At 40.5% G+C, this 22,643-nt stretch overlaps 1 protein-coding gene across 1 annotated transcript; it reads left to right on the forward strand.

Moving 5' to 3' along the window:
- Positions 1-1,926: 1,926 nt before the first annotated feature.
- On the forward strand, positions 1,927-22,067 carry PHAX (phosphorylated adaptor for RNA export). The gene is made up of 5 exons (XM_045022120.1): positions 1,927-2,159; positions 3,748-4,364; positions 7,435-7,555; positions 15,887-15,970; positions 19,967-22,067. Exons 1-5 carry the CDS (start codon positions 2,055-2,057, stop codon positions 20,234-20,236), a joined length of 1,197 nt encoding a protein of 398 aa, XP_044878055.1. The 5' UTR covers positions 1,927-2,054; the 3' UTR covers positions 20,237-22,067.
- The last annotated feature ends 576 nt before the right edge of the window (positions 22,068-22,643 follow it).

Consider the following 22,643-nt stretch of genomic DNA (forward strand, 5'->3'; position numbering starts at 1 on the left):
ATATTTTAAGATAGGAACATCTGCAGATGTCTGACCACAAGAGTACCATGGCAACAAATTGACAGATATGATGATAAGTTGAGATTATTAAAATATTAACCTATAGAAGGGCACCTCAACATTAGTAGGGTGAGGAAATAAAAATAAAGAAGAGGGAAGAAACCTATAATGATGTCAGCATAACATATTATAAAAGTTGTATCCCAGCCTGTGTACAAGAGGAGAGAGAGATGTAGCCCTTGGGAGGTGCCAGGATGATGGCCAATGGTGATGATGAGGAAGGTGATGAGGAAGATAATAGTTAACATTTCAAGTTTTTCTGCAAGGCATAGTGAGTATATGGCTGTTCAGATGTACATTCTTTATTATCTCTCTCTACCTTGCTGGGTTAGAGTTTTTGTGACTTTGCTAAATGTATTGATAAACTATTACAAATACCGAAGGGTTCCTAAAGTGTGAGTGTTGCAACTGTGCACATTGTGATTTCCAACTGAACAGTAAGTTTAATAACACTTGAGCCTGATCTTGGGACAAGAACCTGTCAAACTTCAGAATGATAACTAGGAATTCTTAAGTAATCAATATAATTAATACACAATCCGCAGATCAAGCTACAGTATAGACACCTTTTTACACTGTTTTACTGTGAGTTAACCTTGGAAACTGGGGTATATAATGAGTCACATTTTATCCTGGCTGCATGTAACACTGGGCTAGGCATGGAGGCCCACAGTAACTTACTCTGTAAAACTGGAATAATCATGTTTAACTATCTAATAGGAGTTTTCTAATGTTTCATTAACATTTGTAAAGTCCATTACAGGCCTAGGAAGGAAGGTGTTGTTGCCGGCACAAAGGCCCGAGGCGACAGCAACAGTGGTTCGTTGCCCGGAGTGCCTCGCTCCAATAGACACACCAGGGTGGAGAAGCAAAAAAAAGGTTTATTTGAGATCTCAAAGCAGGATGCTTGGAGACACACGTCTCAAATCAAGCACACTCCATACAAACAGCTCTCTCTCTTTATACATGATTTTAGCTAAGCATCTTTATTACCCCCCACTGCCCAGCTCCCCCTTCCCCCTCCCCCTTCTCCCTCCCTTTTAGTTCCCATACAGCAAATACATTATAACGTAGCAATTACTCTAAACAGGTTAAATCATACTTGGCAGAAAATACATCATCTCATTAGTAACTTTTTCCCGACCGGTTATTTTGTTTCACTCCCTTCAGCCAGGTGCAAGCAGGCTGTATAATTGCCTCCTGGTACTGATAACTAGTTGCCACACATTCCATTCTTTCCATCTGGCCTGTGGGGTTAATTAAAGTCTAAACATGGAAGCGGTTCGGACAAGCAAGCTGGCCAAAGGCCTGATACAGGGAGACCTTATTGGCATTGTCATTTTCCACCCCTCTGTCAACACTGGGCCATGCCTGGTGACACCAACAGTGTTATACATCTGAACAATATAATTATATAAATAAAAATAGGGACTGTAACTGGCCCTGAAGAGTGACAAAAGATAGCAACACAATCATACAGTATGGCTATCTGTTGAGATAATGTGGCAACACTATGCCATCAGGAAGTGGCAATCCAGTGACACCTTGCTGATGTGCTACCACATGGTAAGCTCACAGAGAGCCACAGGGATCTTTTCTCTCCAGCTCCCGTAATAGTGGTCACAGGGTGACATGCTCTAGCAAAGCAGTCGGGTGACGTTGCCCACGCAGAGACCTGACGGTGGTGGCCGATGTAATAGGATGTGGCAAGATGGTGTCCGGACAACGTGCCTGGGTTTCTTTTTCCCTTGGAACAGACCCAACTAGGCCTTCCATGGGGATTTCCGACAAAGACTACAGGTCCCGGCATGCCCTGCGGCGCGCCCGCCCGCCCAGCGCAAGGCACATTGGGGCATGTAGGCCCTGCGGATGCTCCTTGCATGGGCGAAGTTTGAGGTAGGCGGCGCCATTTGCTTCCCCCTCTCCCCTGCGAGCGGAAGCGCTGGCGGGCTCCGGCCCCGGCGCTCAGTGGTGCGCCCGCGGTCTCGGGGAAGATGGCGCTGGAGGCGCGGCGGATGGAGCAGGATGCGGAGGACGGGGAGATCTCGGACTCGGACTCCGACATGCCCGCCAGCGTCTCGGCCAGGGGCCCCGCGCAGGTGAGGGGTGGCCCTCGGGGCTCGGCCGCCTCCCTAGCAGGGACCCCACCGCGTCTCCTGACCCAGCCCCGGCTTCCCGCCACTGCTGCTGCCGGGCGGCCGGGGCGGGCCTCAGGGCGGGAGACTCCGCGCAGTGCTGGGGGAGCCCGAGGGAACGCGCCGCCCCGAGGAAATGCCCCGGCCCCTGGCCTGCCGGAGCGGCGCTGAGATGCTGCCGGGAAGGGGCCAGGAGAGATGGGTTGGGAACAGCTCCCTTGATAAACCGCCTGCCCGCATCCTCCCACCCCCGGCACATCTCCAGTGCTATCCTGGTGTGTTGCATAGTGAGCCTGTGCCTCTGGCTGGGGGGTGGGGGGAGCTGTTGTTGCTGTGCTTTGTGGGGAGGGGGTTGGGAGACGAGCAGTGGGATTTGTTGTTAGGAATTGCTGGGTGTTTCCCTTCGGAAGAGACATTGCATGAGCTTAGTTAGTGTTTTTTTTTTATCAGATAGGTAGGTACTGTTGTCCCGTGAAACATGAGTAACCCCCACCCGTTTGTCTAATTGCTTTTCCACTACCACCGTTTGCCAGCGCACGTGTTGGGGTTTTTTTTTGTTTGTTTGTTTTTTTAATGGTTAGTTGTGCTGTATTGTTGAAAACCTTTCAACAGGACATGTCATGACAGCAATTATGTCCTTCTGAATTTAAAGCTATGTCTCTTTTTTGTGTTTAAACCGTTACCTGCTGGAGAGACTGCACTTAATTAGCTTTCAGACTTTTTTTTAGTAAATACTGATTTTCATGTGTATATTATCAGATCGTATGAGAAATACATGGTGGGAGAAGTGCAGAAAATAGGATAATACTGAATAGGATAATACAGTCTTGAGATGTACACCAAGAAAGGAGCATGTAAACTACAGATGCATTTTTAATGCATAGGGCTATGCTCACCATGTTTTTCCAAAGTCTTGTGCTGTCAGCTATCCCTTTCATTCAAAGCAGTTATATATTTCATACAGTGGTAAGAAAAGCTGAAGAGTCTTTACTTCTGTTGCTTTATGTTAGAAAATAATTCAGGAATGCCATCAGGTTACTGAAAAAGTGTGTGGGTTAAAGAGAGGAATGTATTCATCTAAAATTGAGGAGGCAAAAGATTAGTTTTAAGATTATCTTGGCTTTTAGGAGCTCTTGTTATGATAATTTTTTTAGAACTGGAATTATCGGTAAAGAATGCTAAGTTTACAATGGTCGCAGCAGTATATCTTGTGGTTTGCCTGTAACTAGGAGCAAGAACTGGGTTATAGTATCTATTCTTTACAGATACCTTGTGTAACCTTGAACATCTCAGTTTACCTATCTGAAATGGAGAATCATCAATGGGTATTCTGAATGAGACTTGGTGTCTGTAGGGTGCTTTGAAGTCCTTGGATGAAAGTTTTAGTTAAAAATAAAGTATATCTAGTCTAGTCTGTTTTTTAAAATTATTCTCACATATGAGTCAGAGTAAATTAGTGTATTAGTGAGACTAATTATAATCAAATCATCAAGGTAGCTTTCCTTTTTAGAAATACTAATTGAATGAATACAAAATGACTTTGCCATTTCAGAAACCACATGATGGCAACAGTTCAACCAAACCTTTCCAGAGCACCATTTCACCCTGTGCACCAAGTGTTCCTTATCGAACAACCAATGGTGTGGACTCAAGTGATGAGAGCTTCTCTGATTCAGATGATGAAGCTTCTGTGTGGAAACGGAAACGACAAAAATGTTTTAACCTCCCTCCTGCTAAACCAGAGCTTTTTCAGTTTGGCCAGAGTCACCAGAAGCAAACTGTCCTAGGGGGTAAGAAGATCAACAATATTTGGGGTGCAGTGCTTCAGGAACAAAATCAGGATGCAGTGGCCACTGAACTTGGAATTTTAGGAATGGAGGGTACTATTGACAAGAGTAGGCAGTCTGAGTCTTACAATTACTTACTGGCTAAAAAGCTGATGAAAGAAACTGACCAGGATGTGGAGATATTAAATAAAGAGCTAGATGAATACATGCAGGATGACAAAAAAACAGCGCCAAAAGAGGAAGAAAATGGACAAAGTCTTCTCAAACGGAAACGGCCTGTCAAGGACAGACTGGGTGAAAGATTAGAAATGAATTATAAAGGGATGTACGAGATTACTGAAGAAGATTCTGAGGAAAAAGTGGCAGATGAAATTTCTTATCGGTGAGATCTTATGTTCCTTAATCCAGTAGGTTATGTGAAAGTTACTGAAGGGAAGAATAAGACTGTGTTCTTGTTGAGTGGTTGACTGTTTTAGGTGGCCATGTTAAATTATGAGATAAGGGTTTGAATGGCTTGTTCAGGTTCCCAGAATCCTGAAACCTAAATGCAGTATTATTGGTGGGTCTGGTAGCACCAGTTTTTATTAAGGTTGCCCAACACTTCCCATTATAAGATCCTGTTTTCAGTTGGTTAAAATTTGTCAAAGTCGTAAACGTTTCCGCTTGAATTTTCCATGCAAGGTGTCAACCTGAGGCTAAACTTTTTTATTTTATGTATGTATGTATTTATTTATTTTGAAAACTTCAGCCAAAAGTGTTCAGCCATTTCTGAGAATATGGCTAGGGGAAAAAATGTTTTGCCCATGTTGAAAAATTGTGGAAATCTTTTAATTAAAAAGCTCTAGTGCCTCCACCCACATATGCTTCAGAGCAGGTATTTGACACTTGCTGTGGGGAGTGGCATTTGTTTCAGACATGTCCCTTTTGCCATCCTTAGGAAAACCTGCCCAAATTTGGCTAAGTTACAACTCTTTGAAAAATTGCAGTTCACAAATGCTCAGTAGAAACTTAAATTTTAGTAGCTAATTGCCTTCAAAGATTCTGTCTGCACTAGGCATGCTCCAGCCCAGGATTGATCAGGACTTTTCCTGCAGTTGCCACTCTGGGCTTTTGTGAGCTGTGCCTATGCCAGGTCCAACATCTGATCTGAGAGCTGGGAACCTGTCTCTCCTGTGCTCTGAAGAATTAATCCTCGCTGGTCCCAGGTAGCATGGAGGAGGAAGCCACCTGATTTGAATGCAACTGAGGCTGGAGGCTAGTGAGGACTGGGTGGGCAATGAGATTGGGAGCCAGAGACAGGAGCGGCTCTAGGAATCTGGCCGCCCCAAGCAGGGCGGCATGCCGCAGGGGGTGCGCTGCCGGTCGCCGGTCCCACTGCTCCGGGGGACCTCTTGCAGACGTACCTGTGGGAGGTCCACCCGAGCCACGGGACCAGCGGACCCTCTGCAGTCATGCCTGCGGGAGGTCCACCGGAGCTGCAGGACCAATGGACCCTCCGCAGTCATGCCTGTGGAAGGTCCGCCGGAGCCACCTGCCACCCTGCTGGCAAAATGCCGCCCCAAGCGCGTGCTTGGCGCACTGGGGTCTGGAGCCGGCCCTGGCCAGAGATAATGGGATGGGGAGACTGGGACTGATAACCTATTGTGGGGGGATGGAGGGGAGATAACTCTGGTGAGGAGCCTTAGTGGGTGGCAGTGTGAGGGCAGCTGGAGGTCAGGGTGGCAAAAGAGAAAATTCAAATGAGGCCAAGAGGAGGGAACTCAGACTGCGATGAGAAACCTGATGAGTAAAGACTGGAACTGGATAGGTGAAGAAAATGGAACTGTTATGAGGCGCAAGGTATGGGGAAAAGACAGGATTGGGACAAGGACAGGTCAAAAGGGACAGAGTGGAAGGGGTCAAGCATAGGGGACAACCTGCTTCTGCTCTGTTACTTCCTTAACTCAAGTGGCAGAGGTCTGTGCTGTGGATCTAAAGGTTGACGCTGCTGATGAGCATTGTGGGTGTCAATATAATGCCATATGGTGGAATTTCTGGGTTTTTCCAGTTTGCCTTTTTTAAAACCTAGGCAATTACACAAAAACTGTTATAAGAATATTAAATTTGTTAATTCATGCACTCAGAAAATAGTGTCAATGCCAATACCAAGGTTACTTGTGCAACTTTATTTCAGGCCTCATTCTATGTATGCATCATAATACAGTCTTTAATTACATAACAATATACTATTTTTCCCTTAGTGAGCACTGTCCATCCTGTGCACTGAATGAGGCTGGTGTCCTGTGGGGAGGAATAGTATGTGATTATGTAATTAAAGATGGTATTATGCATACAGAATTGCACAGACAGTCTTAATTCTGGCATTTCCTAACTTTTGAGTGTTTGATTTTGCAAACTTAACAACATTATTTTAAGGTTTTAGTGTGTAATAGTAGATAGTTTGCATAAACTTACCATTGTGGAAAGTAACAAAAAACAAAACTGATACAGACAACATTTGTATCCAAAAATGTACACTAATTATTGCCATTGCCTGTTCTTACTAAATATCTTATGTTCTGAATTTTGAAAAATTATAGTACAGTAAAATGAATTCTAGTTAACTATAGATGTGTAGAGTCCCCAGTTTGGCATTTTATGGCTTTATGAGTAATATCAATTTGTGTCATTACATTTTGTGAAGTTACACTAAAATATGCTGAAAGTCTGTTTTCCTTCATTTACATGTTTAATACCTGTCTTTGTAGGAATTGTCATTCTGAATCAGATCAGTGTAGAAATGCTAGTTATGTTATCCGCCACCCTCAGCCCTCCCAAGTAGCTGGGATTACAGGCGCGCCGCCATGCCCGATGCAGACCCTTAATTAAAAAAATAAAATATAAACTATAGGCCTGAACTACTTCATTGTGTCCCTTAAAAAGAAAACTGGATTTGAAAGGATACCATCATCTTGATCATATTTGTCTAAAAACTTTGCATCTATTTAGTTACAAAGAATTTAAGATTACTGTATGTGAACTCTGTTCATGTGACAGCAGTTCATGTACTGTCAGTTTCATGGTTTCTCATGCATAGATAGTAAGCTGTGATGCTGCAGCTACATGTGCATGGGCAAATGCTTGCTGAAAAGACCTTACAAACATCAGTAGGGAGGAAATAAAGCCTTACAAAAATATTTAAAGATATTTAAAAACAAAACAAGGCATGTTACTTAAAGTTTGAGCTATCAGAAGTACAATATTTTGAAATCAGTTTAAAAAACTGAGTTGATAGTACAGATATCTAAGGAGAAAATCTGCATGTATCTTAAGCTTCAGTTACCCAGAACTAATCTCCTACGAACAGTAGCGTTTATAACATTACTCGTTTGAGTAGTCCCATTGAAGTCATATGTTTAATTTTACTCATGTGAGAAATCCCATTGACTGGGGGTGGCGGGTTGTTTTTTTAGGCTTCGAGAACCAAAGAAAGATTTGATAGCCCGAATAGTGAAAATAATTGGAAATAAGAAAGCTATTGAACTGCTTATGGAAACAGCTGAAGTGGAACAAAATGGCGGACTCTTCATAATGGTAAGAAAAACTATTTTTTGCAATCGATCTTCATACTAAGTACTGTTGCAGTGCTTTCATGCCTATTAAATTTCTCAAATTCCTTGCATTAACTCTCAGTCCTCACCATGGCCTTCATTCCCATCCCTTTTCCATTTGATCCATGAAAACAACAACTAAACATTTAAATAGATCACGCTTACATATAAATAGACTTGGCAAATTCAGTTTGTATTTTTATAATTTTGACTTTATTTTTAGGCATTTTTTTTTAGTTGTCTTTCAATGTAAATTTTTGCAGTTGTGGGAAATTATGGGGGCGTTAGACCACGGGGGTGGAGGTGGGGGAGATGTCAGACAATAATTATTTAGACACCGAGTTAAATTAAAAATTAGCATTATAACAGAACACAAATTGTCAACATCACATGTCAAGATGCACAAAATAAATATCCTTAAATCAAACTAAGTTCTCAAGCAACATTTTTCTTTCTTTGCCTATCTGTAAATTTCAGTTATCAGTGGAAATATTTTTTTCATGGGTTTGTGCATGTAAAATGAAATAGACATTTCCATCATTTACAGATAAAAATCTAATCCTTCAAAGCCTACATATGAAGTGTAATCAGGCTTTAGACTACACTGCATTGAAATAAATGGAGGTGAGGAGGGTGGAATTGATTTAAATCACTAGTTAGGAAGATTTGATTTAATCATGGATTTCTACATAAAAGTGCATTCTTGTTGGTTGTTATAACCTTAATACATATTCTTCACAACTCAGAGATAGATGTAGGTTTCATTTTTAGAAGGTACACACTATAAATTTTTTTAAATGATTTATTTTGAAAACTTTTCAGATTAGTTTTACAGCTGTATCAGAAAATGAACGATTGTTTGCTTATTTCATTTACCAAAGGTAATTGAAGCAGATATTTAGGAAATCATTGGGAGGTGAACAGTCATTAATATTTGGAAGATTTTCTTGCCATGCTGTATTAGGAGGAGAACATTACCAGACAGACATTTAAATTGTTTTATTTAACTAAAACAACAATGTTATGTATTCTGGATTTTTTTTTCTTCAACAGCAAACATATAATATTTTAACAAAACAAGCATATGAATTTTTTAATTTAAACATTCAAGTTTTTTAAAATCAGGTTTGTTTTTGTTAAAATTGTTTAAAATAGTTAAATGAAATATATATATTTTTTTAAAACCAAAAATTAAATCGGCTGTGTCAGCCAGGTCAACATGAGAAACTTAAATATTGGCTTCTGCATCTAACTCAGTCATCTTCACCTTCAATTTCCTGTCTGTTCATAATCTGGAAAAGGAAAACAAGCTTTCCTGCTTTTTCAGGTCCTAAACGATTTCTCATTTTGGAATGAATTAATCCAAAGGAAGAAAATATTCTTTCTACGCTGGCAGAAGAAGCTACTGCTGTTAAAAGTGAGATTATCAATTCAACAGTCTCGGAATCCAAGTGCTTAAGTGACTTCCTCCAGTTCAATGGTGTGACTTTCTTTAAAACATCATCAGCAAACACCTATTTCTTGAATGGTTCACCCTTAGCGCTGAAGTTTGTTATAGTAGGCATTATGGAGAGATGATTGCTGGATGTCCATGTCATAGCCAACTCTTCTTCAGCAGTTAAGATTTGACTCTGGTACTGAGTATTGAGAATATTTGCAAGAAAATGAGCTGGAGCTAATGCTTGTCCCATTTGTTTTTTTTAAATGCTTGTAATTTAACTCTGTCATTGCATATTTCTCTTTTTAAGATCTCACTCAGTTCCTTGCAAATTTCAACAGCGTCAGCAATAAAACAGCTATTTCCCTGCATTTTGTTCAAGGCTACAGAAATAGGCTTCAGGATACTCAGCATATGTTCAACATTTCTCTTAAGCCCAATGTTGAGAGCTTTAGCTTTGACAGTGCTATCTATTTTTTCACGATTTTGTTCACAGTGTCATCAAATTAGGCCAGTCCTTGATATAGTGCTCAAAACAGTCCACTACTGAGTTCCATCGCATGTCTTGTGGGAGAGTTAGCTTGGTTCCTCCCACTTTTTTCAGAGCAGCTGCTACAAAGTGGTTATTATGGAAGTATTTTGCAGTTTCAACAACATTAGCCTTTATTTCTGGAACACTGAAGTCTTTGGCTAGGAAGCGCATCAAATGAGCACTGCAACTGTATGTTGTTAGCTTGGAACTCATCTTGGATACATTTTGCCACACTGTCTGTGACCAAGCTGCGTACTAGGCATTTGAGGTTTTTTTCCACAGTTATAGCTTTTACTGCTACTTCTTGTAAGTATTCTGCTGTGTGTGAATTTCCTGATGTGTCAGTTGTTTCTGTAAGGAAGACATTCCCTTCTGTTGTCAAACAAGCACATACAACTGGATCATTGTCGACATTGCTCCACCCGTCAAGACTCGAGTTAACAATTTCACCCTCTAGACCTTTTGCACACTTTTCAATTTCTCTTTCATACACTTTATTCAGCAATTTGCCTGCGACATCTGCTCTGTTGGGTGGACCGTATCCTGGTCTTAATGACTGAACCATGTTAATGAAGTGTGGGTTCTCAATCATACAGAAAGGAGAGTTTGTTGCATAAACAATCTGGGCAATTTTTTCGTCAATTACCTCTTTTTGTAATCTGCTGGTTCTTATCACAAACTTATCTGTGGTTGTTTCTGGATGATGGAGATTTTTTTTTTCTTTTTGCTAGAGATGATATACTGTGGCTATGTGACATACATGATGTGACTGAAACACTATCGTTGGCAGATAACTTCGAAACTGTAGAAAATGATGGTGATCTTGAAGGTGGATAGTCTTCAGAATCCTGTATGTTGAGGATGGATTCTCCTAAACAAAATAAGTCAGTGCAGTTATTTAATAATTATTACCATACTGCTCATTTAGTATTACTCATTGTACTCACTGACCCTCAGTACTACTTTAAAGGTGAAATTGTAAAAGGAAGCTCTGCCTATTTCAGCTATTTATTTTTTATATCAACTGCATCTAAAATGATAGTACCATAGAGTAAAAACTATATTTTTTGCTCAAACATGAGAATTCAAGAATAGTCCAGAAGGAAGATGGGAAGTCCTTATGAAATAAAAAAGTTTACCAACCTGAAGATCCTGTATGTTCAGACATGTTCCTTTCATCATCTTCAACGCAGCTTCCTCCTGAGAAGGAACACTTCTCATGATGTTGTTTCATTCAGGCAACCAGGCCTTACATTTCTTTGTTGCACTGTTTGCATTTTGTATGCATGCCTGTCTTACTCACAGGTAGAGGAACTTCATTAAAATATTCCCAAACTGGGTCTCTTTTACGGACTGCTGCCATTATAGTTTTTCCCTTCTAGTGAGAGAATGGTATGGTAGATCTCAAATCAATGAAGGCTGGCTATACTCAGACCTCAAGACTTCTGGAATATGCTGCTCAAACAGTTTCACTTTTGTTTCTACTGCCTATCTCTCCCTTATCATGTTTATCTCCAGATATCTCCTTGTCCAGATCTATTCCACCCCCAACAATCTTCTATTCATTGAACTTTTTGAAACTTTGCACTTTTAGAGAGAGGTGAGGTATTGACCCTGTGTACACAAATTTGCAGAGGGACAATAGGGTTGAGATCTATTATTTCTCACCTCTGTTTGTTTATTTATTTATTTATTTATTTAAAACATTTTTGCTGTTAACAAGCATGTTATCTCTGGAGACACAAATCCACAGTTTGAGAACTGCAAAACTAAGCATCTCTGATGGTGTCTTCTATGTAGACTGAGCACTGAGTCCCATTGGGTAAATAAAAAGATTAACCTAAATAATCTGTACAGAAGCCCCTGGAGCCTCATAAGATTGGGTCCCTAATCCATGAACTTGTTTGTAAAACTTTTCTTAAACATTACGTGAATAGTCTGTCTCACACTATAGAAAAAGAATTTATAATCCCTTTTCCATGATGAGATATCTTTGAGCGCTAATGTATCTTAAAACTATTTTTAGATTGTATTCTTTTGATAAAATGCTTTTTGAGGAAAAAACCAATCTAATTTTTTTTTAAACATTGATTTTTATCCACCCTGGAGGCGAGAGAGTTCAGATCTCCCAGCTATTGTTTCAGGCAGTCAGCAGACTTAGGAAGACACTGCTGGGATGTTGTCTTCACAAACATGAGGACTAGTAACTTTTTATTTTTATAATGAAAACTTTAGATTACTCCTGGGGGAATTCTGTGCCAAAAAATTAACAATTCTGCACACAATATTTTAAAATTCTGCAAAAATCTGCATATTTTATTTGTCAAAATAACACATTATAATCATGCGAGTTTCCATTATTTTGGTAATTTATTTCAAAATACCGTTCAGCAAGTATGTCTGTAACAATACAGACCAAAAAAATTGAGGAAATGTGTTTCTGACAAATAGATTCCTTATAGGCATATTAAAACAGAACTTTGAGTAATTCATTTAAACTACAATACAGAAACGTGTTTCCTGCACCCCTCAGTGCAAAGGCTTGGGATAGTCAGGGCTAACGAAGGAGCTGAGGGAGAGGGAAGGAGTCTGAGTGTGAGCTGGGAAGACTGTTGAACGTGGGTGAGAGTAGTATGGAACAGTTTCTTTTTCGGGGGAGGAATTATTAGGGAGTTGGGGAGCCTCTCCCATGTTAGACCCTGGCTGACACCAAGCCTCTCGTATTCAGCCAGGTATATTTGCCCCTGTCCCCATGTGTCTCTGCACCTCGTGTGGCCCCTTACTTCTCCCCATTAGCTCTTGAGCCTGCACCCCATTCTGTCCCTTCCCATTAGCCCTTCTGAACCCTAGTCTGTGACCCCCGCAGCAGTCCCATGTGCCCCACTCTGCCTCCTAACCTGGCTCCACAGGCAGGCTGCTGTGATGAAAGCAGCTGGCTGCTAGCTGTTGTTGCTAGTCAGCCTGCTGTTCTGGCACCACAGCAGTCTCTGGTGGGCAAAAGGCAGAACTGCAGCATTTCTTGGGCTGAATGTATTTTCTGCGGCGGAGCGGGAGGGAGGGGATTCTGCACTAGACATGAATTCTGTGCCTGTGCAGTGGCGCAGAATTCCCACAGGAGTATTAGATTCTGCAGTATCTGAGTCTACTACATAGGCCATGTAAATACATTAAGCAGGTTGGGTGTTGGATAGTACTGTATAGGCTTTCTTGTTGGCTGGGGGCTATCAAAGTTTGTAAAACAACTGAGGTTTGGGAAGAGCATAAAATATACATGTTACTTTAATCATATATTTCCAGCAATCATTCTTGATAATGAGACATAACCCATTTGTATCTAAAATTCCAGCTAATGAACTAGACTTCTCTTAGGAAGAGATGCTACCTTAAAGGAGTAACACATTTGCCAGCTCAAATGAAAAAAAAGGATGTAACTCCTAACAATGCTTATCCCTCATACTCTTCAAACAATGAATTCTTTTGTGCATGTGCCACAGAAGTATTTTTGACAACACCTAAAGATCATCTCATAGTTGCTGTTAGTTTCTATGTTAGGGTTTTATGCACAGTGATGTGTGTATTGTCTTAGTAGTTATTTTTCTTAAAATGATTAAAGGTAAATGCACTAAAACCAAATTTCAGTATTAGTATTGACATTTGGGTTGTTCCTGTTGATTGTTTTGAAAAAATTAGCCTCTTTAATGATGTAGAGTTTAGGTGTTTAAACAGTATAAAGGAAAGAGTTAAATTCTATTATTGTTAGCAATATATTAAATGTCCATAATGTTCAGGTCTCTTAATGTTTGGCTCCATTCATGCTTTAATATGACACCATTGCCACATGCCGCTGTTGATGTTACACCAGCCACTGAGCCAGGGCTGTCCTTAGGCATACGCAGCTGTGTAGGGCACCATGAAATTTGGGACACCAAATTGCCCCAAATTTCATGGTGCCCTAGGCAACTGCGTGCTGCATATGCGGCAGCACCAGCCCCGGCAACCAGCCCTATCCCTCGGCCATTCCCCCCCCCCCCGCAGGGGGCAGGGCCATCCCTTGGGGGGTGTGGGGCCCTGGACAACTCCCTCTGCCCTGCCTCTTACCCTTCCCCCCCTGCTCTGCCCCCGCCCCCATTCCACTTCTTCCCCCAGTGACCCTGCACTCACCATCAACGGTGGGAAGTGGAGCAACCTGGCCCCAGCCCACTCTACTCCTCCAGCCCCCTGCTGTGGCGCTCCACTTCCTCCCGCCGGTGAGTGCGGGGTCACTGGGGGAAGAGGTGGAATGGGGGCGGAGCAGGGGGGAAGGGTAAGAGGCAAGGTGGAGGGAGTTGTCCAGGGCCCTAGCCCACTCCGCTTCCCTTTCCCGAGCCCCAGCCATGTCGCTCGAGTTGGGGAAAGGACCGCCCCTGGCTCTCACTGGTGGTGGGAAGTGGAGCACCGCAGCTGGGAGCTGGCGGAGCAGAGTGGGGCTGGGGCCGGGCTGCTCGGCTTCCCCCAAGCCCCCTCCTCCAAGCGACACGGCTGGGGCTGGAGTGAGGGAAGCAGAGCGGGCTGCTCCCAGCCCCCCACTAATCCTCTGGGCCTGTGGGGCCCCCAAAAGTGACCCCCCACAGCTCCTGCCTCCCAGACCCGTGGGGGCGGGGGGAGGCGGCTGCGTAGGGCACCCAAATGGCATGGGACGGCCCTGCACTGAACTCAACTGGAGCACAGAACTACTGTGCAGGGAGGGAGGTTTCAGAATTGTTTTTAATGTCTGTCATACCTCTTGAGACAAAAATGCTAACTTAGCTAAAATTAAGCATTTGAGTTGTTAAGTAAAAGGACACTACAGAACCTAATAAATGAGATTTTAGATAGTAATGTGCTGAAGTAACTGCTCACATTCCCATTACAGAAAACCATTGAAAGGATCTGAACATCTAATTTCTTAGACTGTTATGGTCTTTGAAAAATATAAGTAGTTATGACAGAACTTAGAATCCTATGAGTTAAATTATCATATAAGAACTGCCTTCTGCACCCTTTTCTCCACCTCACAGACTTATATGAGTAGTTTGACATTTAACGCTCACCCATGAAATATTACTACACTATGGACCATCTTTCATTATCAAAAAGTCAACTCCCACCTCTAATAGGCCCGTGATGCCATCCTCCATCACCCACTTGTTAAATTTTCAAACAAGCATCTTCATGCTTTCTCCCATGCTGTCCCTCACACTTGGAGAAGCTCTCTTTAAACATCTGCAAAACTAAGTCATTATCCACCTTTAAACTCTCCTTTGCTCTGAGGCCTGCAAAAAACTCAGCAATGGTTAAGTTGCTGGTGTACTGAGAACTGCTTATCATGCTTCCAAATATTGTTTCATTGTTTCCCTGTACTCCCCTGTCTGTATGCATCAGACTGGGAGTGGTTGGGTCATTACAAAACCTAAACTTAATTTTCCCCTACTGTTACTCACACCTTCTTGTCAACTGTCTGAAATGGGCCACTCTCATTACCACTTCCAAAGTTATTTTTCCTCCCTTGGTATCCTGCTGTTAATTGAATTGTTTCGTTAGACTGACCTCACACTTGGTAAGGCAACTCCATCCTTTCATGCATTTATACCTGCTCCTGTATTTTCCACTCCATGCATCTGATGAAGTGGGTTCTAGCCCATGAAAGCTTATGCCCAAATAAATTTGTTAGTCTCTAAGGTGCCACAAGGACTCCTGGTTGTTTTTATCAGTTGTCTTGTGTCTTATATTTAGATTGCAAGCACTTTGGGGAAGGAATTTTTTCTCTCCTGTGTTTGTACAGCACCAAGCACATTGGGGTCTGGTTCATGATTGCGACTGCTAGGTGCTACAGTAATACAAATTAATAATAATCATAATACCTGCATAGGTGAATTGATAGCTGGTGTGAGCTGATACACCAATTCTTGCCTCTTGACTGGTGCTTAAAGCTTTAAATGAAGTTTTAAAAAAAAAATCTCATAACTCACGTATCCAATTATATAGTGTTCTATAGGTCCATTGGCCACTTTTGGTAGATGAAGCTCAAAAAAACCCAAAACCCTCTTCAGGGTTGGAACTGTTTTTGTAATACGCTTGTGCAGCACCTAGAGCAGTTGGGCCTGTGTCTTGGATGCTTCCTCAGTATAGCAACTAGCATGTAGGGTCATAGTACTTAACTGGGGCTCTTAGGCACTACCACAATAGTATTTTTATTATTTATATTTTTGTAAAGAAACGAGTTGCTCAAATAAAAATTAAGGGAAATTTTAGATTTCTTAAATGACAATTATTTTGAATCTGTTTTAGACTTGCCATTATGAATAATTTATTTTTCCCTTATGCAGAATGGTAGTAGAAGAAGAACGCCAGGAGGAGTTTATTTAAATCTGCTGAAGAATACACCCAGCATTACTGGAGAGCAAATCAAGGTAAACATGTTCGATTGTAAATTATTATGACTAAAGTAAATTAAAATCCTTCTTTGAAGAACTAATAATTTTTAGAGTGTTTTTTTTAAAGGGAGGAGGGTTAAACTAATATGAAAATGTTCATTGTGACAATCTGTAACTGCGCACACACAAAACTGTTAAAAAGACATCATTAAGGATGCAAAGTCAAGGCCTCAAAACTTAGGGAATGCCAGTCTCCTTGATTCATCTGCTTTTGGTGTGTATGTGTAATGACTAGGGGTCTCTTTAAATTGCAGAGAAATCACACATTTTTTTGCGGGTTGGTCATGGCATAAATAGCAAGTTTTGCAGATGTGTTCATACAGTATATGTACCAAACTACTGTACTGTACTACTGTTACATTTGTAAGTGGCCCAGAGGTTCTCCAAGTTTTTTTTGCTGGGACCCCTTTTGAAAATATTACAGGCTGTGACAATTTGTCCCCCTTCCAAAAAAGTGACGCCCGTGTCCCATACCATACCACACTTGTGCACTGATGCTGTCAGCGACACTCAGAGCTGGGCACCTGGTCAGCAGCCACTGCTCTCCAGCCACCCAGCTCTGAAGGCTGTGCTGCTGCCACTGCCAGCAGCAGCACAGAAGGGTGACAATGCCATGACCCCCACCTACAATAGCCTTGTGAACCCCCCTCAACCCACCCATGCACCACTCATTTGGGTTAGGCCCCGAGTTTGAGATTTCTCCCATGAAATCTGTATAGTATAAGATAAAAGTACACAAAAGACCAAATTTCATGGGGAGACCAGATTTCACAGTCCATGACGTGTTTCTCATGACCAAGAATTTGATGTGGGCCTACTTAAAAAAGTCTTTAATTGTACAATCACATACTATTTTTTCCACAGAACTCCTGCCTCACTTAGTGCACAGAATGGACAGTACTCATTTAATGAACCACTGTTCAGTATTTAGTTTTCTCCTCATTGTTCAATGTGTGGCCACATGACACATTATTCAAAAGACCAAATTTTGGTCTACTTAAGACAGAATTGTTAATTTCCTTATGGATTTTTTTATGGCCTCATCACTGTAGTATTGTGAGTGCTTTTCAAATATTAATATTTATTTTCAAACACCACCTCAGATGAGGGGGGATATTAGTCCTGTTTAACAGATGAAGAGCTGAGGCAGAAAGAGTAAAGTCAACAGAAGCCACTAATTTTAGGTGTCCAATTTTGAGACACCTAGGACTTGATTTTTCGGAGTTCTTAGCATTGTATAGCACTTCATATGTTCAAAACACGGCTCCCGTTGACTTCAGTTGCATATGTGAGTCCTCAGCATATCTACAAATCAGACCCAGGGTCTCAAATGAGGAACACATAAGTGACCACCTCTGAAAGCTTTGGTTTAAGTGATTTGGCCATTACATAGGAACTCTGTGGTAGAGGCAGGGATAGAATCCAGTTCTCCAGAGCAGCAGTCAACTGCCTTAACCTTGAGACGATCCTTTGTCGTCCTGCAGTTCCCTGCCTCTCTCTCCACACCCCTTCCAACTTCCGCAACAGATGCAGCAGATGTACTACAGACAACAGCTTCCTTTACTACACAACCCTGATTCATCCCCAGAGCATGCTCCATCCAATGCACTTAATGAGGCAGGGGGATTGTGATAAAAATAGTATATAATCATGTAATTAAAAACTATATTATGACACATATGTAGAAGGGCCCCAGAAATAGTCATACAAGTGACCTTGGTAGCTATCTTTTGAGTGCATGACTTTACAAACTTAATTATGTTCTTATGTAATTTTGTGTGCAATATCCTCAGTTTAAAAAAAAAAAAAGCAAACTAAAAAACCCTCAAATTCATCATGCAGTATATTGACACCAACTCATCAGCAGCATCAGAACTTTTAAATCCAAGGCACAGACCTTTGCCATATGAGCTAACAGAGTAAATGGTAACAGTAGTAGATTGTCATCCTGTCTGAATCAGCATAAGAAAAGGACAAAACATATATTTTTGCCATTAAGCTTCACAAATATTTATTGACAGCAGAACAATAGTGAGACTAGAATCTTGGGTTCTATTCCAGATTCTGTAGGGACGTGTTCTCTAGTGGTCACAAACCTTCAACTCCTCCTCCTCTGCCACAAAACCTGACCCCTTCTGCTCCTGTCTTCTCCAGCCTGTCTTTATGCCAGTCTTGAATCGTATTCCCTCACCCCATCCCACAATCTCTCATGCCAGATCTAATGTCAGTCTTTACGTGTAACTGGTCCCATTTTATACCCTTCTCCCCCTCCAGTCTTCTCATGCTAGTCCCAGCCTACCACTCTAGGCACTACAGCTGAGCACTAAGCTCTGCTGGCTCCCACTCCCAATCTCGTTTTCTATAAAGTTTGATCAGCAGTGAAATAATTAATAATCTTGATGTTTTAAACTTTCATATTTAGGCTTCCGTGTTAACACTCCATTTGAGATAACGGGAGCAGTTAATTTCTCCTTAAAGCTACTGTTTCACCCTTTCTGCAGATTCATGCAGACAGTCTTGCAGTAGCTAACATTTGGTTCATATTTTCAAGGTTATTTTTCAACCCATATGAATTAGTGACTTTAAAAAAACATACTCTGGCGCACAATTATATGGCAATTTGAAAAAGATGGGCAGCTGTCAAATATTTTTCAAAAAATGGAATCTATTTATTCTCTCTGTTTTTGTCTTTGTGACTGAAGTCTTAAGGAGGAGGTCACTTAATCAGGGCAGACTACAAAGAACGGGGCAGATGATCCCCAAAACTGATGATTATTCTAATACTTAGATTCACAAAGCCAGCAACAAAACAGCTTCTACAACACCTTACTGGTTACACAGAAGCCAGAAATACAGCTCCCTTAAAGCAACCCAGCCTTGGGCTCCCACCCAGACAGCCAAGTCAAATATGATGATGATTACTGAAAATCTTGTTCATCATATAAAAAGTTCTACTAATCCCAAAGGATTGGATGCATTACCAACCAGGTCAATAAATATTTCAGATCTTACCCAAAGACATGCTCACAACCAATTCTTATTAACTAAACTAAAATTTATTAAAAAAGAAGAAAGTATTGGTTAAAAGATCATTATGCATGCAGATATGAATAGAGTTCTTAGTTCAGTTTCATAGTAGAGATGGTGAGCTTTAGAGTTGCAAAGAATTCTTTCAGCATTAGTTCCATAGGTTATAGTCCAACATCAAGGTGATCCAGACTGGAGCTGGAGACCTTAGTCTTGCGACTCAAACTTCCCCTGACAAAGCTTAAGCAGATCTGAGATAACAGGATCAGGGCCTATGAGTTCTTTTTATAGTTCTCTGGTAGCCTCTTTACAGTAGGTATTTTTTGTATGAAGCATTGTAACTTTGAAGTAAAACCTCCTATTTCCTATGTATATACAGGTAACTAGTTGCATTCATTAGCATAAGGTAATTATCCATTAAGTAAGCTTATAGAGAGTTTACTACAAACTTCAAAGAGAAATATAGACAATGATATTATTACACCCAAGTTCCATCTAAATGTTAATATCCCCTTTTTGATCTCTGAATCAATAGAATATAGTAACAGACAGGAACTGTTTGGTTACATTGTTAACCTCTAACAAGATATAGGTAACCATAGACTGCTACAATCGCTCTCTTCAGATTTTCTAATAGTATACGGTAGGTCTACGTTTCAAATATCTAGTCTATTTAACATGGATTTGTTAGCTATTTATAAGGAACAGTCCCAATTACCATTTCTGTACTTTGCTAATATGTCTTTAAAGGTTGAATTTGGGTCACTTAGCCTGCTAGTTGCTTAACTCTTTCTGGATTAGTGACAGTCTTATTATTTTAAAGATTAATAAAGGCAATATTAATGGCTAGGTACGTGTAGGGCTTTCATTTGTTTTTTTTCCTTAACAATTATAAGGCAAACACTTGCATAATCAGCATATTAAATAAATATTTTCCTCTTCAAGGAAATCTTCTATGTTGAAAACCAGAAGGAGTATGAAAACAAAAAAGCTGCTAAGAAGAGGAGAATACAGGTTCTAGGAAAGAAGATGAAACAAGCTATTAAAGGGCTCAACCTTCAAGAGTATGATGATGCATCTCGAGAAACTTTTGCTAGTGACACAAATGAGGCCCTGGCTTCGTTGGATGATTTACAGGAAGGACATGGTGAAACAAAGCTGGATCCGGAGGATGCCATTGAAATTGATAATGCTCATGATCTGGAGATCTTTTAGTCATTAATGGACTGGATACATAGAAGAACTAAATCTCTGATATATTAAATCAGCCTTTTATATTATACTTTGTGTACTTGTTTTCATAAATTGCATAAGTAAATATGATTGGAAACACTTGTATTTTGGAGAGAACTTGATATAATTAGCTAAATGTAAGTACTTGGTAGCGATGTTACCTGTCCTATTTTATCAGTCTGGTCATTGTGTCCTTCAGAAGATGTTAAAATGTTTTAGATAATTCTCTGTCTTACAAAATCTGTTGCTGATGAGTTTTGCTTAGTTGGCAAATTTGGGAATAAACTCAGGGCTAGTGTTTAAACAAAAAAACATATTTCATCTGTCAAAGCTAAAAAGTCATACTCAAGCAGATGCTGCTCCTAAATCTAATGGGTGGGAAAAAGCATTTTGCTAATATAAAATACATATTGGTATTAAAGATCTTATATTTTAATATGGCAAAGTACTGAGAAATATTACTTTTTATAGGACTAAAAGTCCTGCAAAACCTCTGGTGGGTTGCTCAAAAGCAACTAGGTTACTGTGGTCTTCAGTTGCTTGGGTAACAACCTATTTTCTCAAAGTAATCAATGGTGGATAGTACATTAGGCATAACTTTATAAAAGGCTCTGGTCCCTCCCATTTCTTATGACAATGAACTGAGCTAGCTACCTTTTTTGTATAAAATTTTGCAATATTTGGGACATAAGTCATTCAAACCATTGCTCTGAACTTCTATTGATCATGACTGATCTTTTTGCTGAATGGGTCAGATGCTAATTTGAGAGGATTTGTCTGCTCCATATTCCGTATGCATGCAGAAACAAAAGTGTTAGGTTGAGTTTTTTGCATGATTTTTACCTTTACAATATTCAGAGAATGTGTACAGAGATTTGAGCACAGGAGTGTGTCAGGAATTTGAGTTCTAATCCCATATCACCTTGCCTTCTGTTTCATTTTTTTTTCCATCTGTAAAATGGGCATAATACCTACCAAGCTCACAAAGGAGTTGTGAGGGTTACTTAGTTAACGTTGGTAAAGCACTTTGAAGATGGTACTTGATAGAAGTGCTGAGCATTCTTTTTATTTGGGATATAGCATAAGAACTTGCGAGTGCTAGATTGTTCATGCAGCACGAACATTTGACATCTTAATGTTACTTAGAGTTGAGTTTTATGAATGGAACACACATTAGTTTTCAGGCTAAAATGTTTCCAAAACAAAAAGCCTGATCCTGTAACTTTTGCTGATCCAAAACTTCCATTAATTTCAAGACGATACAAGAGCAATAGAAAAACAATATACAGTCGCATCCATGTGCAATTCTGTTTTAATATGATGAAATTCAACACATTCCAAAATATCTGAAGCTTACGAAAAAAATCTATAGGAAGAGTATCCATAAATTTGATCATCCTCCAACAATAGTAACTTGTGGAAGAGTATTTTGTATCTACTGAAAAGGTGTGGCTGTTCTCAATTATTTAATTTTTAAAAGAATGAGAAATTTAGCATCCTCAGGGCTTCTGTCCTCTGTTGCCACACTTTTCTGTTGAGATTTATAGAGCCCATGTTATCAAAAAGTGAGTTTAGTGGCTGTATACCATACCCAAAATTATATGAACTTTTACCAACCATAATAGTGAAGTAGGAAAAAGATGAATTGAGTAGTTTAAAATCACTTAGAAACACATTAGCCTGACCTATAGCAAATAGCATAAAGACACTGCATTTGTGAGATCTATCTAGGAGAAGAGTGGTGAAATTTCCCATATTTGGCTCAGTTTACAGCTGTAGAGTGCAAAAAATAAAGATTACTGCTTGAAAATTGTTTTTGTGCTTCTGGTGAGGTTTCTTAAGTTTTTCCAGGTATTAAGTGTGCACAAAGCAATATGACCATATGTAAAAACAGATCAGAGATCATTTTTTTTAACTACTGAGAAAAACACCGGGACTGGGTATTAATATGGGGATGAACTATCTTCCCTACTGTGGCTTTAAGCTGATATTTATTACCTTACAAATTAAGCACTGCCTGAGCACAAATTGTTAAGAAAGAGGTGCAGGGGCTCAAGCAATTTTTTTATGCTCAGAAGTGAGGACACAAGCTCAGGTGGGCTATTAATGGCCGAGCCTAGATGTGCAAGGCTCAGAGCTGGCACATATCAAGTACTGTGCCCAGGACACTTCAGAGAACCAGTATTTTTGGCTCTATGGCGATGACACTGAGCACAAGTTCCTGCATAGCAATGAACCAAAAAATGGGGTTAATCATTTTAACCCTTTTCATGCCTGCCCAGTGTTCTGGGAAATGTACTAGTTAAGGGAATACTTAGGCATCCCATAGGTACCGTCTGGGAATGAATTTAATGGGGAGAGTCAACCTTTCCCCAGCGCTGGTGTTTGA

Source organism: Mauremys mutica, chromosome 6 (assembly GCF_020497125.1).
Source record: "Mauremys mutica isolate MM-2020 ecotype Southern chromosome 6, ASM2049712v1, whole genome shotgun sequence".
NCBI classification, from domain to species: Eukaryota; Metazoa; Chordata; order Testudines; family Geoemydidae; genus Mauremys; species Mauremys mutica.

Bases quoted from the DNA above. Each gene is read 5' to 3' on its own strand.
- PHAX (XM_045022120.1), top strand. From the start codon at position 2,055: ATGGCGCTGGAGGCGCGGCGGATGGAGCAGGATGCGGAGGACGGGGAG. The intron at 4,365-7,434 runs GTGAGATCTTAT...TTGTTTTTTTAG, and splicing joins GCAGATGAAATTTCTTATCG to GCTTCGAGAACCAAAGAAAG. The intron at 15,971-19,966 runs GTAAACATGTTC...TTCCTCTTCAAG, and splicing joins TTACTGGAGAGCAAATCAAG to GAAATCTTCTATGTTGAAAA.